We start from the raw sequence: 16622 nt of genomic DNA on the forward strand, positions 1-16622 counted from the left end.
CCTCTAACAGGCAAGACCAAATGATTTCGGATAATTTCCTGGTGAGCAGGTCTCAATCACCACGTGCTCCTTTCACAGGCATTGTGTTCCTTTGCCACAGTTAGGTTGTCTAGACAATAGGGTGAATGGATTATTTTGGGGGGCTGACTTTCCTATACAAGACACTTTTGTAGGATGATTTGAGAAAAACACTTCATATCACTGCTAGTAAAGTACGCTGGAAGAGAGAAAGCTTTCAGTCTTTTTGAGGGGGAAATGGCCTCACCTGCTTGCCATCCCCTTCTTTGCAAGGTAAGAGTACCACCTGTGAACCTGGAAAGAGGGTTTGTATTGATAAGCACAGCTTCTGGAAGCGGACTTGCTGGTTGTATGTATATGTCCATTCCTGAAACAAAGGAGAAAACTGTTACATGCTACCCCATTCTCTGAGTGGTGAGACTCTCCAGGGGTTCCAAACACTTTGTCCAGAGTTCAGTTTCCTTGGAATGAATGTCAGTGGAGACTGCAGTGTCTTTAGGATATATGGTTTTCTTTACACAGATATGCAACCTGAGCATAGGATGGAGGGCCTCACAGCATTAACACCCCAAAAGATCTAGCTCCTTTGTTAGTCATAGATTTCAATCCAGCATGGAGCAAGGCATGTCTCCGTCTGTAGCTTCCAGCTCTCACACACAACTCTGGCTATTGTTCCCCCACGTAACTGAGTCAGCCTTAGTTACCCTGATGGATGACCTTTGTGGGACAGATGTAGTGCTGTCTTGCTCCTGCTTCTTGATCTCTCATTAGCATTTGAAATCATTGACCATGGTATCTTCCTTGACTGGCTCTGGGGAATGGGGAACTTGGGGCACTGTATTTCAGTGGTTCCAATCCTACCTGTAGGGTTGGGTCTAGAGATTAGTACTGTATTGGGACACTGACTTTCGGCCTCCTGTCAGCTATGTTATGGGGTGCCAGAGGGGACTATTTTATCTCTGGTGCTATTTAATAACTACAGGAAGCCATTGGGCATTGTCATTAGGGGTTATGTGCTACACCACTGTAAACACTTGCGAAAGAGTGGCACAATGACTTGGGATCTGTGTGCAAGGCCAAGCACTTAATATTGACTTCATTTCTGTAGAATAAATTCAGGCAGATATTCCATCTTCCTGTCCCAAACACTTTTTAAAACAAACAAACAAACTCCAGAACTGGTTGTGTGAACCAGCCATAGGAAACGTGAAATGGGTTAGTTTGTTTTGTTTCTGGAGCCCAGGATGAATCGTGGTAACAAACAGGTTTCTACCTTGCATCTCTCAAGACAACAGTGGAAGAAACAGAGGAAGGGTGAAACAAGGGCATAGTGCAGGCGTCTGCTCTCCCCCCCTTTCCTTTAACATTTCCATATTTTTATCTGGGGCCGCCATCTGGTTTCCATCTGATTAAATGGCAGGGGAGGGGGAGGCTGCATCGCCATCCGAAGGCAGCCGTGCAAAAGTCAGCCAAAGATGATACTTTAAATTTATTTCTTGAATTCATTATGATGCTGAGGAGCAGTGACAGGTGTCACCTTGAATGATGTTAAAGCCTTGAAAAATTGTCCCCGGTCTCCAACAGCGTTAATGTAGCTTCTTTCTTTTCTTTTCTTTTCTTCTTTTCTTTTCTTTTCTTTTTTTTTTTTTTTTTTGAGGGGGGAAATGGGTAGCATATGAAGTGAGTCACTGTTTGAAGCCAGCACCCTCCCCACACAGCCCTCACTACATTTTCTCAGTAGCCTTTTGCACCACGTACAGCCTTTCAACACATTTCGCAAAGATCTGCCTTGTCTCTTGACAAGGTGCAACTGCCTTTGCTGCTTCACTGCTTGCTTCTGTCTTTCTTGGCCAAATCTCCACCAATTAATGAGAAGGTAAACTGCATTTTGGAAAATATCACTGGGGGGAGAAAAATCCAGAGAAATTATCATGGCTGGGGTGCAGGGGTTTTTGTGTGTTGTTGTCGTCTTTACCTTGCTTTTGAAGTGGCTGAGGGGTACCCACAAGTGTCCTTTCATGCTGCAAATCATCTCGCTGATGGCATGTGGTCTGCAGCCTTCCCAGGTGCTCATGCTCCAATTAAAGCCCAGGGGAAGACATTATGAGGCAGTTGTTCCTATAGGGTTTTTCAGGTCAGGAAGTGTGGGCAGCTGGGGAGGCTGCAGAGAGCTGAAGAAATGCTTACTGGAAAGAAAAATGCACACACCAGTCTTGGCTACCTCACAAAGATAAAGCTCAAAACCCCCAAAGAGTCCTGAAAATGAGGTCGAAAAGTGGAAGCCTCTTTCACAGAGGAAGAAAACTTGGCAGGGCAGATTTTTGGCACAAAACTAAACTGGTGCATTAAAGAACACGTGAAGAAGACTCCAAAGTCCACTGAAAATATGCCTGTGAAAAACCATTTTTGGGAATAAGATGCATTCATTCAACAAAGCATTTAAAAAACCCAGGGCTGGGGATAGTTGGAATGTATTTGCATAGGATGGGCTAAAAATATAAATATTATAAATGCAAAATTCTCCTGTTTTCACAAAGATGTATTGAATACATCTGCACTCTGCAAGGGCTCCATCTGTGGAGGTTGGATCATGCAATGGCAAGGGTTGGGTTCAGGTTTAGTCCATATTATAGCTAAGGATTTAAGAACCACATTTAAGTTTTCCCCATAGGAGTCAGTGACATCCATCTGTTTATATGGGACAGGTAATGGGATGCCTTTAAGCATCTTGCATTCCATCTAGTCTGACCCAGAGTTTAGTGGGAACCATTTCTGTTTGCATAATTTGCCCTCTTATCAACATAGCTTCATAGAGCATGAGAGAGAGATCCTGAATTTGAGAGTGGAAAAGTGCAGATGCATCCAGAGGAGCTGCAATGTTGCGGGGAGTTTCTTGTTGAGATATGGCCATCATTGTGAGTGCCATCTTCTGAGGGTGGCCCAATCTCCAGCCTCCACAATTTAAAGCAAATATGTTGGACTCCGTCCCCCAAGAAAAGCACTGCTAGTTTCCTGGTTAGTACCATTCCAAGTCAAGGAATCAAAGCCTCAGTGGACCTAGTAGAAAAGGGGTAGCCAGTATGGTGCCCCACAGCTGCTGCTGGGTTGCAACTCTCATCATCCCAGACCATGGGTGATGCTGGCTGCGGCTGATGGGAACTGGAGTAAACTAACATGTCTTGATAGACAATGGAGTGCACCTCCGGGGTGAAGTCAAACCGCTGTGTTAGCAGCATCGAAGTGACATCCCCAGGGCCAGGGCTTTTTTTCAGCTGGAACTCACTGGAACTTGGTTCTGGCACCTCTCAGGTGGGCACTATTGCCATTCTAAGAGAACGAGGGAGGTGTTCATGGTGAGTTCCACCACCTCTTTTTCTAGAGAAATAGCACTGCCCAGGGCACAATCCTGAGCAGTGTGTATGGACATCCTGAGTTGCCCAGATGACAAGACCCCTCTCTTGGCCTCTCTGATGTGGTCCAAAGGAAAGCAGAGCAATATGTTTGGCACCAGCTTGGCTGCAGGAGTTGATGGAAGGAGGCGTATGTCAGGGAGAATCCGGAGGAGCAAGTGACAGAAGAGGTGGCGCAGGGGCTCGGGGATGCTGTGGAGCCCTTCAACCACCCAGAGACAGAGGAAGCGGAAAAGAGGGCAGAGATTAGCCAGGAGGAGGAAGGGCTCTGGGTTGCTGCCCAGAGGCTCGGGAAGGGAGCTCAGACTCTGGAAGGGAGGGGGCTTTCACATCAGCACAGACAAGGAGGGAAATGAAACATAAGAATCAAAGACGTCTCGTGGGAATCGAAGGAAGCCACTCCCTGAATCTGACTCAACAGGTTTGGACACATAATTCTGAACTGTAGCTGTTTCTTGTACATATGTAATAAATACTGTAAATACCAAGCTGACTGTGCTGGAGTGTCACTGCGAAGGGGACACACCACCTTTACAGCATACGAGGCACCACCCAACTGCCTTAGGGACGCCACGCCAGATTTGTGTAGGGTTGACTCCTTAGCCTTTTCTTCTCACAAAGCTGTTCCACAAAGCATTGGAAGCTTAGGATCAGAGTTTTTCTTCCCTAGATGGGCTACCTTCCCAGCTTGACAAATCCCATATGCTCCTCATTTCCCTCTGTAGCACATGCAGAAACCATCTTCTTGACCATTGGATCCACTATTGGTCTTGTCCAATCAATCCACTGGAGCATCTTTGCTTGCAGGGGATGTCCCTAACTCACCCATTGGCTACCCTCACCTGGTTGAGCTGGCCGGTCAAAGCTGTTCCCAGTGTGAGTCGCTGTTGCATGCTGACAGCTTCTAGTAACCACAGGTGAGAGCTGTGTGCAGGGTGGGCACAAAAGATGTACAAACTACTGTGGAAGGAGCACAATGTGTCCCCTACCAGAGGAACTACCCCTCCCCTAACAATCATATTAGAGACAAGACTCCATAAGAATTCTCAAAGTGAGAAGCACAGGCTTGTAATGTATGACTACCTTAATCTAATGTACTTCAGCCAGTAGTAGATTAGATAAATTAAGGGACAGAATGTCAGCCCCTCCCAGTCAGTAAAGTAGGAAGAGAGCATCTTGGAAGGGGCAATCTTTATCATTCTCAACGGGCTTTAAAGAATACTGTGGGCTCTTGCAGCACCTTGAGTGGACATTTTTATTTGACCAGCTTTGTCCCCAGGGTGGACAATAAATCTTAGCACTTTGCCGTAGGTGCACTAGAGGAGGCTGAAACAATTGTTTTTGTCTTGGTCGAGATGCTCACTATGACAAAGTTCTGCGAATCCTCTGGGGAGAGAGCTGACAGATCAGAGCATCTGGCTGAATTTTTCAACAAGATCAGGACAAAAATAATGCATTAACTAACTAGGATGTTGGTGATTCACTCGGTGATTGATATTTTGAGAGGCAGACAGTGGGGCACAACAGGAAGGGGGGGGAGATTGCCATCCTTCTGTCTGTTTCTCTGTTCCTACAGGAGACTGACGGCTTCTCTCTGAATACAGAGTCATTTCTGTACTGCTGCTGTTGACGATGTGCTCAAGTGTATCCAGGCCTAAGAGGCTTCTGATTTCTTTTCTAAAGCTTGTCAGGTTTCTTGGAACAGCTAATGATTAATGGGTTTATTAAATGAATCCCAGAGTCAGAAATCCATTCCAAGAAGGTTACTGCAAAGTTTAATATCAACTGATGCTCTCTTTCTAACAGAAAGCCAATGCACCAGCCAAACGGTGACATCTTCATTAGACAAAACCAGGGCAAAATTACGATCAATTATTTACCCTCAGATGCATTTCTCCAGTGAAGTGCTAAATCAATCAATCCCTTCAGCAAATGAGACATAAACAAGACCAGATAATGCCAAGTGTCTGACTTGCAGCATCATTGCAGAGGCAGCGTGCTTGGTGCCATGATCAGTGGTACAGTTAGATAATTTTAGACTCTGGACTTAATAGTTTAATAATCCCCCCACACACCCTTTGAAGAGTAACTTAGCTCTCTGCATTTGGGGAGTCCTGCCCTCCTGGTCCTTCTGCCCAGGAGTGGAAGGAGGGGGTTTGTGGACCACTTGCAGCGAGGCAATTATTCCTTTATTAAAAAGCAGGAGGGGGGAGGGAATATAAGTCAAGGGAGAACATGGCAGAGGTTTACAAAATTATGCACAGTGTGGGGAAGTTACTCTGTTCCGTATACTACTAGAACTTGGAAGTTGTTCAATGCAACCTTTTTGCCAGGAGAGGGTGATAGCCATTGGTTTAGATGGCTTGCGAAGGTGCATAAGGCAAATTATACATAGAGGATCACAGTGAGGCCCGCTGTATCAACAGCTACTAGCCGTGGAGAAAGGGCTGCAGTTCACTGGTAGGGAACTTGCTTTTCATGCAGAAGGTTCCCGGTTCAAGACTGGCTACCAGTCAGGGTAGAAAATATTGACCTCGATGGTCTGACTCAGAACAAGGCAGCTTCCCATGTGGTGCCTAGTTATTATTATTTTTTAAATATGTTTTCATTAAAGATTTCTTAGTTTACAAAAATACGTGCATTGTCTCTTTTTCAAGTTGTGTTTTCTACAGAGGGGGGAATAGTGAGTGGGGTGGGGTTGGGAGGCAATGCTTCTATTCTTCTACTTAGTGTATGTGTGGGGTTTTGTGTCAGTGCCACTTGTGTGGGTTCTCTTACTATTCTTCTGTTTTATTTCCTTGGTGGTGAGAGAGGTTGGGGGTGACCCAGGGTGTGGTTGGTTGCCTTTGGTTGGCTGTAGTGAGATTTGTTTTTGTGTGTGAGTGGGGTGTGTGTGTGTGTGTTTGGATCAGGTTAGCCAGATTGATTTGTAAGCTGTTGGCGGATCTTGTCGTTGTCTTGTTTGGCTGTGTATGTGATAAAGGGGAACCATACAGGGGTGAAGGCGTCTTCTTCCATTTGTCCCCATGCCAGTTTCAGTTTATTGGTTACTTTTTCTAATAAGGTTGTCTCCCATACTATTTGATACCACCGGTCCATGCTTATTCCTGACAGGTCTCTCCAGTGTCAGGCTATGTGGCGCCTTCAGATTCAGAAGCTGAACACCAGGTAATGGGCAGGGTGGTAGGACAACAATTTGAGAGCATTATTATTATTATTATTAGAATTTATATACCACCCTATACCCTGAGGTCTGAGGGCGGTTCACTATTGCCCAAGGCCCTTTGACAGACCAACTCTGCATTACAAAGAGGTCTGGAGACTTGACATGAAGCTTAGCAACATCAACCCCGCCATGTAGGAATCCCTTGCAGATGATCACAGTGTCTGGAGACAGGCAGTGAGGTCGTGCATCCATAGCAGTGACCAGAGAAGGAATGGCTGTTGGGAGGAGTGCAGAGAGAAGAAACGCAATGGTGCATCTGCGGCAGCAAAACCAGATGCACAAATCAATACATACCGTATTTTTTGCTCCATAAGACGCCCTTTTCTCCTCCTAAAAAGTAAGGGGAAATGTCTGCACCTCTTATGAAGTGGCTCCTATCCTGCTTTGCTGCTTTAAAGTGAGCCAAGGAGGAGGGAATAAAGTGGAGCCATGGTTCCCATCTGTCCCTCCTCCACAGCTCGCTTTAAAGCAGCAAAGAGGGACAGGAGCCGCTTACATGGGTGTAAAGCAAGCACAGTGGGAGCCATGTAATCCCTCCGCCCTCGCGCTCGGCCGCACGTGCCACCCCCTTGGGATGCTCGCTTGGGCGACATGCCATGTCCCCACAAGCGACGTGCCGCCACACAAGACCCTCCCTCTGCCACTGGTCTTGCCGGGACAGTAGTGCCTTCCTTTGCAGAAGTGTGAAATTTGAAGGGCAGCTGTGGCTTGGTCTTTGTGTTGTATACGAGGGTGTGAATTAGGTAGGTTTGACTTTAAATGGGAACTGAATCAGATCCCTCCCTCATTCCTCCCTCAAATGAAAGCCCCCAGAGCTCTCTGCAATGAACAAAAAGGAAGAAAGTCCCACTTATTTTGGCTTTATTAAAATAATTGTATAGGGCCAAACCATAGAGTCCTTAGATCTAAGGGACTCAGTGTAGGAAGCTCATATATTTCCATTGCCTGCCCCCCCTTACTAGGGGATAAACTCTCTTCATTTGTTAAAGACAGTGATGATGGTTCTTAATGCCACTGTTGACTGCTCTTCACTTTACATGGTTGAAATATTATTCTGATATACCGGTAGTTTATTTAATAGTTTAGTACAACATTTGATTCAGAATATTTTCTCTCTCGTTTTCCTCCTCTAAAAACTAGGTGCGTCTTATGGTCAGGTGCATCTTATGGAGAGAAAATACAAGGCAAGTGATCTTGGGCATTATCATCTAGAATACATGATCTGTGAGTCCATGGCTCCCCACTTATAGATGGAGCAGATGTGGGGGGGGGGGGGACAGCAGGTCCCCAAACAATCCACAAGGAGCTTTGAGAATTCCCACAGCATGTTATACCTCCATGTCTCTGGCAACAGAACGAGGAGCAAATTAAAAAGACATTCTTAGTTTCCTGCTGATAGTGGAACTTACTGTCCCTGGAGAGACATCAAAGCCAAAGCCAGTGCAGCTTTCAGAAGCGTTGCAGTGCCCATACTGGTGTTTACTGAGGGGCGTTGAGGTAGGACTTTAATGTATAACAGCTCTCCCTCCCTTCTATTTAACTATCCGCTTATGCGTTTAAAATGCTAACCAGAACATGGAGAGAAGAGAACACCTTTTTTTGTTGTCACAAACAGCACCTAATTCTTAATCTAGTTCAGAGAATACTCACTGATTGACACTGAATATTTTTCCTTTTAGTGATTGAGAAGAGGGGAAATGAGGTCAGCCTCATTAAGCCGCTTCTACTTTAATAGGCAATTTAATATTGAATGAATGCAGAGGATGAACTTAAATATATCATTTCAATTCGGCACATTTTTTGAGCGACGGAAAGGAGTAAATAGTTCTGAAAGATGGGAGGAAAATTATAATTCTCATTTTCTTCCTCTGATCCTTGAAGAAGAATTATGTGTCAACGTAGCTTGCATTCTGAGTACGGATGGGCTCAGCTTGGTTCAGGAGTGTGCTTCGTATCAGGCTTGTTTCATGGGAGGCCTGCGGTCTTGCAACTTTGATACCAGGGACATTGGGAGTAACCATGAGTCTATTTTCCCCATCTATGTCAACCAAATCTGCTGTTTGGATAAGTTGGCAAAAAACTGGCACCAGTTCCGATTTTGAGGTGGAAGAGCAATCGCACAGCAATTTTTTTGCACATTTTTAGTGTGATATAAAGGCCCCTATGAAAGAACCTTGAGGTGTTAAAAAGTGACATCTTAAAAATACTAGGAACAAATTGGAAGTTTTTTTGGGGGGGCAGAATGACAGCTTGCTGACTTACGCTGTGGGGGGCCCTTTCGCGTGACCATTTTGTCACATGAATGCAGAATAGGGAGGAAAATGAAGGAACTCATGGTGACTCCTGAGAATGCATCATTTCAAAACGCAGGTAAGCGATTAATTGTATGAATGTTCTCCAGTATAAAAAAACAACATCCCTGCACCCATAAAAGCAGCATCTAGGGGGAAATGCTATGTAGAACCTCATATGCTAGTTTTCTGTGGATAGGGAGTTTAGGATACAGGAAAGCACTAGCCTGCATTCTGAAATATATCACAGAAGGACTTGCATTCCATCCCTTTTGTGTTCTCTTTGGCTCTGGCAGTAAGACGAGTGATCTTTGGCTGGAAGACAACTTAATTCATGGACTTGCTTGACCACATGGCACCAATTATGTTTGTTCAGAGAGCAGACAACCTGGAGAGAGCTCAATTGTAAATACCTCATTTAGCAGGCCAGCATTATATATGGCCACTTTCCTTTGGAAGATGCAGCCCAGTAGGCAATAACTAAAGTTCATAAAAATGCAACTTATTGGGGAAATTGCTTGTACATTAGTCAAAGCTGCATACAAAAAATGTTGGTTTTTTTGGGGGGGGGGGGATTTGTGCCAAAATGTTGATGAATTTCCATGAGGATTAACCACAGATTTCCATGCAAATGCGGAGAACTAAATTTAAGAATAGAAAACTGAGAAACTGAAAGAGTCAAAATTGACAGATTCATCTATGCCTACTCACTATTATTTCAATTTCAGAAGGAAAACCTCACTGCTAAGTGTAAGGAAAAGAAGGCATTTAAATCTGGAACTTCTTTTTAGAAAAAACACTAGCTTTAATTTCCTTGTTTGTTGTCTTCATATGCAGATGTCTCCTTTGTTTTGTATCACTTTCCCCCCAATTTTAACTTGAGTGCCTTTGGACAGAAAAGCAACTGAGAGGTTTTGCAAATCAAATCCCCCCCCCCCCACATTATTCATGAGCATGTTCTGTGGTTCTGGGTGAGCCACCATCTTATTCTTAGTTTCACAGTGCCATCTTTAAAATGGGATCACGCCCAAAGGATTGCTGTTAGGATAAGGGCACTGAATACTCCTTAAATTCCAAACAGGCCCTATAGACCTCACCTGAGCCACCATTGCTGCACCTTTGCTGGTGATGCAGGGGTTTAAGATCACAACTGGAAACTCCTGGGCTTCTGACTTCTGAGTCTCCAGGCATCTCTGTCTCTGTCGAATCATCCCAGTCTGGTAGAGAGATTCCTCAGGAATTCTGAGGGAAGGATAAGGGTCATCAGTTTTTGGCAAGGTTGCTCTGCCCGTAAAAATGGAAGGAAGAAGTTCCCACCAAAAAAGAATGGGTAAGTAAGATAATGGACTATGTAGTAATGGCAAAACTAACAGCCAAAATAAGAGATCAAATAACGATGGCTTTCTGGAAGAATGGAAGCCGTTATCAGACTATTTAGGGAAATATTATAGTGTGAAGAATTCATGAGCAGGGTTTAAAATATGAGCAACAGAAGGAATTAGAAAATACAATATTGATGTTTTGGTATAAGAAATAGAAGGTATTGTACAGCCGAGGGGGAAAATTAAAACACTGGAAAATTGGGCAGGAAGTCAAGAAAAAATAAACTTATTATGTATTGATGTATATATGTCAAACTTTTGAAAATTTAATAAAAGTTTACTACAAAAAAGGGTTTATCAGTTTTTGTCTAGCGGCGGCCCACAATAATCATGAACAGCACTTTTCAGCACAAAGACTGTGTGTACCTTTGCTGGCAATGTTCTGGGAGCCACATGCCAGCAGAAGGCAGGGCCAAACCAAATGTCTATGGTGCACCAGATATGACCCTCAACTTTGAACAGAACATTTGAGCCAGTGGGGAGGGAAGAGAAAAGGTTCCCCATTCCTGGTTCAGAGGAAAAGTCACCTCTTGGTAATTTAGCTTTTGGGGGGGGGGTGGATAGGCAGAGTAATTCTATCCATGTTTACTCAGAAATATTGTATGCCACTCTGTGCTCAACAGTTTCCTTGCAGGAAAATGTGCATAGGATTGCAGCCTTGAGCCGATTTTCATTTGAGGAAAAGGAAAATTTGTGACATTTCACAATATAGTAGCACATACTATATTTCAAAATTTGCTAGTACCTCAGTTCAGGATAAACATTTTCCAGGTACCACTTGAAGGTGTGGCATTTCAAGGCCTTTCTCAATTCCACTCTGCTCTGGATGCTGTTGAAAACAAAATATTTGCAAAAAATCTAATTACGTCACTTCATACCACTGCAACTTGAAATAGCCTTGATCCCCAAAGACAGGATTCTCTCTGTAAATCTAGGTAGTGGCAAAATACATTAGTAATCCCATATCCATACCTTCCTCAGCTCCCAAAGTTAAGTCATTGTGAGTCACGTAACTGAACAACAAAGAACCAAACTAGAAATGGCATTCATTGGCATGACCGTAATTAATGTGTTGCATTTTTAATATTAAAAATCCCCCTTGGATTGCCTGATCAGCATTGGGACATCAGGGAGGAGGGGATTAACCCTCTTCCTCATGCTGAGATCCCAATAATAATAAAAACCCAAAGTGATTTGGCATGGAGGAGCAACTCCCATTGGTGCAAATGGAAATTTACACTCTGGAGTGAATAGCAGCTTTGGTAGTAGGGTGACTTTCATAAGGACCAAAGTGTGGGGAAGAAAGGGTTAAACTCCTTGTGTGTCTTGGATCTCTTGCACTGCAGCTGCTATTTAAAATTTAGAAGCTAGACATGTGAATTGCAATCATGCAATTAATCTAGGCAGCGGAATGGATGGTTTTAACTGTATCCTATTGGTTTACTGTATTTTAATTTGTTGTGACCTGCCCTGAGATCGTTTGAGGTGAAGGGTGGGACATAGATCTTATAAATAAATAAATGTCTACTTGGCCCTTAGTCCCATGAGAGTTCCAATGCAGGTTTGCTGCCTAAATGGTATGTGTTCTATTGACATATACTAGAGCTACAAGACCTTGGGGTCAGCGTGGATAGCTTGATGGAGATGCTGACCCAGCATGCAGCAGCTGTGAAAAAGGCAAATCCTGTGCTAGGGAACATTAGGAAAGCAATAGAAAAGGCAAATGCCAGTTCTGTGAAGCAATTATACAAATCTATGGTGAGACTGCACTTGGAATAATGTGTACAGTTCAGTCATTTCACCTGGAAAGTGATATTGCAGAGCTGGAAAAGGTTCAGAAAAGGGCGACCAAAACGATCAAGTGGGAGGAGCAAGTCCCCCAGGACAACATTTGGGGCTTTTCAGTTCAGATAAAAGGTGACTAAGAGGAGACATGTATGCAATTATGCCTAGTGTGGGAAAAGTGGATAGAGAAAAGTATGTTTCCAAGCACAATTCAAAGTGTTGGTGCTGACCTTTAAAGCCCTAAATGGCCTCAGTCCAGTATATCTGAAGGAGCGTCTCCACCCCCATCATTCTACCCTGAGGTCCAGTGCCGAGGGCCTTCTGGTGATTCCATCACTGCAAGAAGCCAAGTTACAGGGAACCAGGCAGAGGGCCTTCTAGGTAGTGGAGGCCTCCCTGTGGAACGCCCTCCCACCAGATGTCAAAGAGAACAACAACTACCAAACTTTTAGAAGACATCTGAAGGCAGCCCTGTTTAGGGAAGCTTTTAATGTTTGATGTATTACTGTATTTTAATATTTGGTTGGAAGTCGCCCAGAGTGGCTGGGGAAGCCCAGCCAGATGGGCGGGGTATAAATAATAATAATAATAATAATAATAATAATAATAATAATAATAATATCATCATCACCATCTTCTCTCAAAACCATAGAACTCATGGATGTCCAAAGTTCTTCTTCACACAATGCATTGTTGCCACTCATCCCTACATGTTGTGATCGCTACCAAATTGGGTGGCTTTAAAAGAGGACTGGACAAATTAATGGAGGATTGGACTATCAGTGCCACTAGATTGGCCATTGGCCTGTACCAGCAAACTCTTCTCATGCTCTTATAACACAATACGCTTGTGGTATTCTGGCTCTGCGGCTGCTTTTCGTACTCTGAAAATAGGGGAAAATGCCACAAACCCACTTTTCTACTGGTTCTTTTTGAAAGCAAGGCTCAAGAGCTCCATAATCTTTGTTTACACACAGGCATGTGGATCCCAGTTTGGCTAAGGGACATGCACCTGGAAATTTGGTTTCCGTGCACGAATCACAATCTGGATGAGGAACCACAAATATAAAGTGTGCTAGACACGTGAGTCTTAGCTCAATCTGGCAACCAAGAGTGCATAAAGAAAATTAGTCTCAGTTGCTGGTGATGGATTAGGATTTAAGAAGAGCAGCGCTGGATTAGTCCAGAGGTCCATCTAGTTCAGCATTTTGTTCTCATAGCGGCTAGCATTATGGCTATGCACAACATGAATACAATAGAACTCTGCCTCTTGTGATCCCCAGCAGCTGGTTCTTCTAATACAATGGGTCCTTCGCTGTTATTAGACTACAGCTCCCACCATCCCTGACCATTGGTCATGCCAACGAGGGATGATGGGGGTTGTAGTCTAAGGTTACCAGACGTCTCCATTTCCCAGGGACAGTCCCTGGATTTAGAAATAAGTCTGCATACAAAATCCATTGAAGTTGAAAAGTGTCCCTGGATTCATTGAAAAAAATCTGGTAATCTTATTGTAGTCCCACAACAGCCAGGGACCCAAGCACCAGGCATGGAACTTCTGGGGCGCTGCAGCAGGCGCCAAAACACGACATCCAATGGAAGGGGACAGATTTTGGCATTGCACAAGGTGCCACTGAAATTTGAGATGCCAAGGCCTGCCACTGCCCCAACAGCCCTGCATTATACTATGCTTAATATAGTGGAGAATATGTGGCCCTCTGGATGTGGTTGAACTACAGCTCCCATCTGCCTCAGCAAGCTTGATATAAGGAGGTGGGTAAGCAAGCAAGACCACAGTAGGTGAAAGTGGACTAAATCACATCACACTTTCCAGCAGAAGGTTATCGCAAAAACCCTGTTTCACCCACAGGGCAAATATGGAAATAAGGATTTAGGCTGCCTAGCTTGTATATTTTTCTTGCTTCTTTGCCCTGGGGCAGTGTTTGTTCATACTACCAGCTCATCTTCATAAAGATAGCAGGTTTTGCTTTTCTTGGCCCGACAGGGCAGTCATTAAAGGAAGGAAGGACCTTGGAGGTTGACCTGGGACCCTTTCTAGGAAGCGGTAAGAGGAGAAGACGAGCTCTTTTATTTTAATCTAGGAACAAGCCAGTCTTTCTAATGAGGTATACCAATGCGGTTTTATACAAGCTCTTTCTCTCTTCTCTCTCTCTCTCTCTCTCATACACACACACCAAGCAACTAGGACTTTATATCCATATACTCACAGCATCTGTTTACTATTAACATCTAATTAACTGTTCCCACAGAAACAAAATGCAGGCATCCCAACAGCTGGACTATAAAACCATAATGAGGTTCCACTGTATCAAACAATTGAGTCACTCTCTTTGTGTTTTCCTTCACCGCCAGAGGGGGACACTTACTCTCCATATGGCCTCCCCTGAGCTGCAGGCCGGGCCGCGTAATAGTACTGCTTATATTCATCCATCCATACTTCAGCTGTGCGTTTGGTGTTTCTGAGGAGAGACATTTTTTAAAAAAAAATGAGGGAGAAACCACAGGAGCATGCATGAAAGAGTTTTAATTGGATGCCTCAGATAAGAGCTTGAAGGGATAAATTGTGTGTGTTTGTGAGAGGGGAGAATCCCTTTCCCTCCTTTCCCTCCTTAAGGCATCTAGGTGGTGAAAACAGTAGATAAGATACAAAACAGATGGGCAGATTGTTTTAGTTTTATTATGGTTTCGTTGAGAGCTGAGGACATCTTATTTGAAGGGGCCTGCATTCATGGTGAGGTGAAGTTTTTTAGATGTGCATCTTTAGGGCAGAACTACATGTTATGTTCATTGAGCAGGTTGCAGCCCTGTCAAGGGATTTCATTTTTAAATTTTTTTAGAGAGAAAGAGGGAGCATCTCCACTGGGACTGCAGCACATAGGAGGGGGAAGGTATAACCCTTCTCTAGCCGACTGCAATTGCAATTGCACACTGACGGGGGAGGGGTAAAGCCCCATTGGTAGTTTTTCCTCTATCACCATTTGCAGTGTGTGAGGGTGGTATTCATCGCAATCGTAGCTGAGGAGGGAAATGCAGCTGTTGTGCTGTTGAAGAAGTACACAGAATTCAGTGTCTGGGGATTATAGATTTTCAGTTGAAATGTGTTCTTTATTCAGTCTGTCTCCTCTTTCCCTCCCTTTCTCCCATGCCTTCTGTTTCTCCAGGTTAATCTTATTAACTTAAGGTCTGGCGAAGTTCCATTCAGGAAACTTGCCTTTGCTTTCCCCTTTTCAGTTTCTTTTCATCTCCCATGATCAGCATCGGTTACTGTCCCTATGAAGGCGCAGCAGCCTTTAATATGTTCACTTCACGTGGTATTTTACTCTTCCGAGAGACGCATGGAGCTCTGCTGCCCCAAATGGAGCTGTATCTCCCAAAATGACTGCACCATTCAGTTCAAGGATAGCTGTAGTCGTGTCTCACAGGGCGGCTCTCAAGTGCACATTTTTGCACACGTGCTGCAGTGCACGCAGGCATTTGGAATAATTCATGTGTGTTCCCTCAAACACATTTTAATATCTACGAATGGTGCTGTCACGATTCATACGGCATGGAGAGAAGATCAACATTTTAAATATAAATAATGTGTCAGGGCTAACCAAGTAATATTATTGTTCAATAAAGAGCTTCTACAGCAGTCAAGCAGGAGTAGGTGTATTTTTGTCTATAGGGGCTTCTATCACAGTTGCAGTGTCTCATGGGCTTTTCCGGTTACATTAGTCAAAGAATGCATGTGCAAAAACATTTGGCTACAAGTAGACATAGCAAGGATGGAAGCACCAGGGCCAACTCCAGGGAATCTGGAGTATATTCAGACTGTTGCTGTTTCGGGGGTAGAATTCAATCACATGCTAGCAAATGCAGGTTGCACAATTAAAGGTGATGTGGCACTCTTGAACAGCAAACCCACTTAACGCCAAAATAGTGTACTCTTTGCAGTAAGGAAAGTGATGGGGAAATGTACCAGAAAGTGTGGAGTAACCATTGCTTGATGCAATGTCATATATCCCCCCCCCCCCCGACAAGCATATCGGAATGAATGCTCAATAAACTGCTTAACCTCCCTACAAACTTTGTGCAAAGAATTCAGGATGAATGCTCAATAAACAGGTCATCTGGAAGTGATCCTGGGCAAACTGCCCTAAGCTCTGCCGTCAGTGGTCCCTTCTACATGGTTTTATGTAGTGGTGGGCAGATTAAAAAGAAGGCAGATCAAGCCAAGTCCCAGCAGCAAGAGGATGGATGCTCTGCTGCGACCCTGATCTTTTCCCCAGGGTCTCTTATATGGCACCTGGTCAGCTATAACTGTACAACCCAAACTTATGTGCATGGAAATTTATGACACTGGAAAAGGTACATATATTGCCCCAAATTGGAAGAATTTGCTGGTTCCTAAGTGTAACTTGCAATCTCTATGTTGTTTCCTGCCATGACTCTCTTATCACCCTTACTCATTTCTTTTCTCTGCACCGACGTCTACAATTCCAATTGT

The 16622-nt window shown here is 44.1% G+C and overlaps 1 protein-coding gene across 1 annotated transcript in view; it reads right to left on the reverse strand.

Moving 5' to 3' along the window:
• GALNT14 (polypeptide N-acetylgalactosaminyltransferase 14) overlaps positions 1–16622 on the reverse strand; it is a 244637-nt gene that overhangs the window by 2818 nt on the left and 225197 nt on the right. The window contains exons 11-14 of the mRNA XM_081000206.1: positions 14500–14592; positions 11073–11156; positions 10043–10187; positions 266–385 (exon numbers count right to left, since the gene is read on the reverse strand). Coding sequence (XP_080856332.1) covers positions 266–385; positions 10043–10187; positions 11073–11156; positions 14500–14592 — 442 coding nt within the window. The remainder of the gene's footprint in view (positions 1–265; positions 386–10042; positions 10188–11072; positions 11157–14499; positions 14593–16622) is intronic.

Source organism: Podarcis pityusensis, assembly GCF_964106645.2.
Source record: "Podarcis pityusensis genome assembly, chromosome: 3".
NCBI lineage: Eukaryota > Metazoa > Chordata > Lepidosauria > Squamata > Lacertidae > Podarcis > Podarcis pityusensis.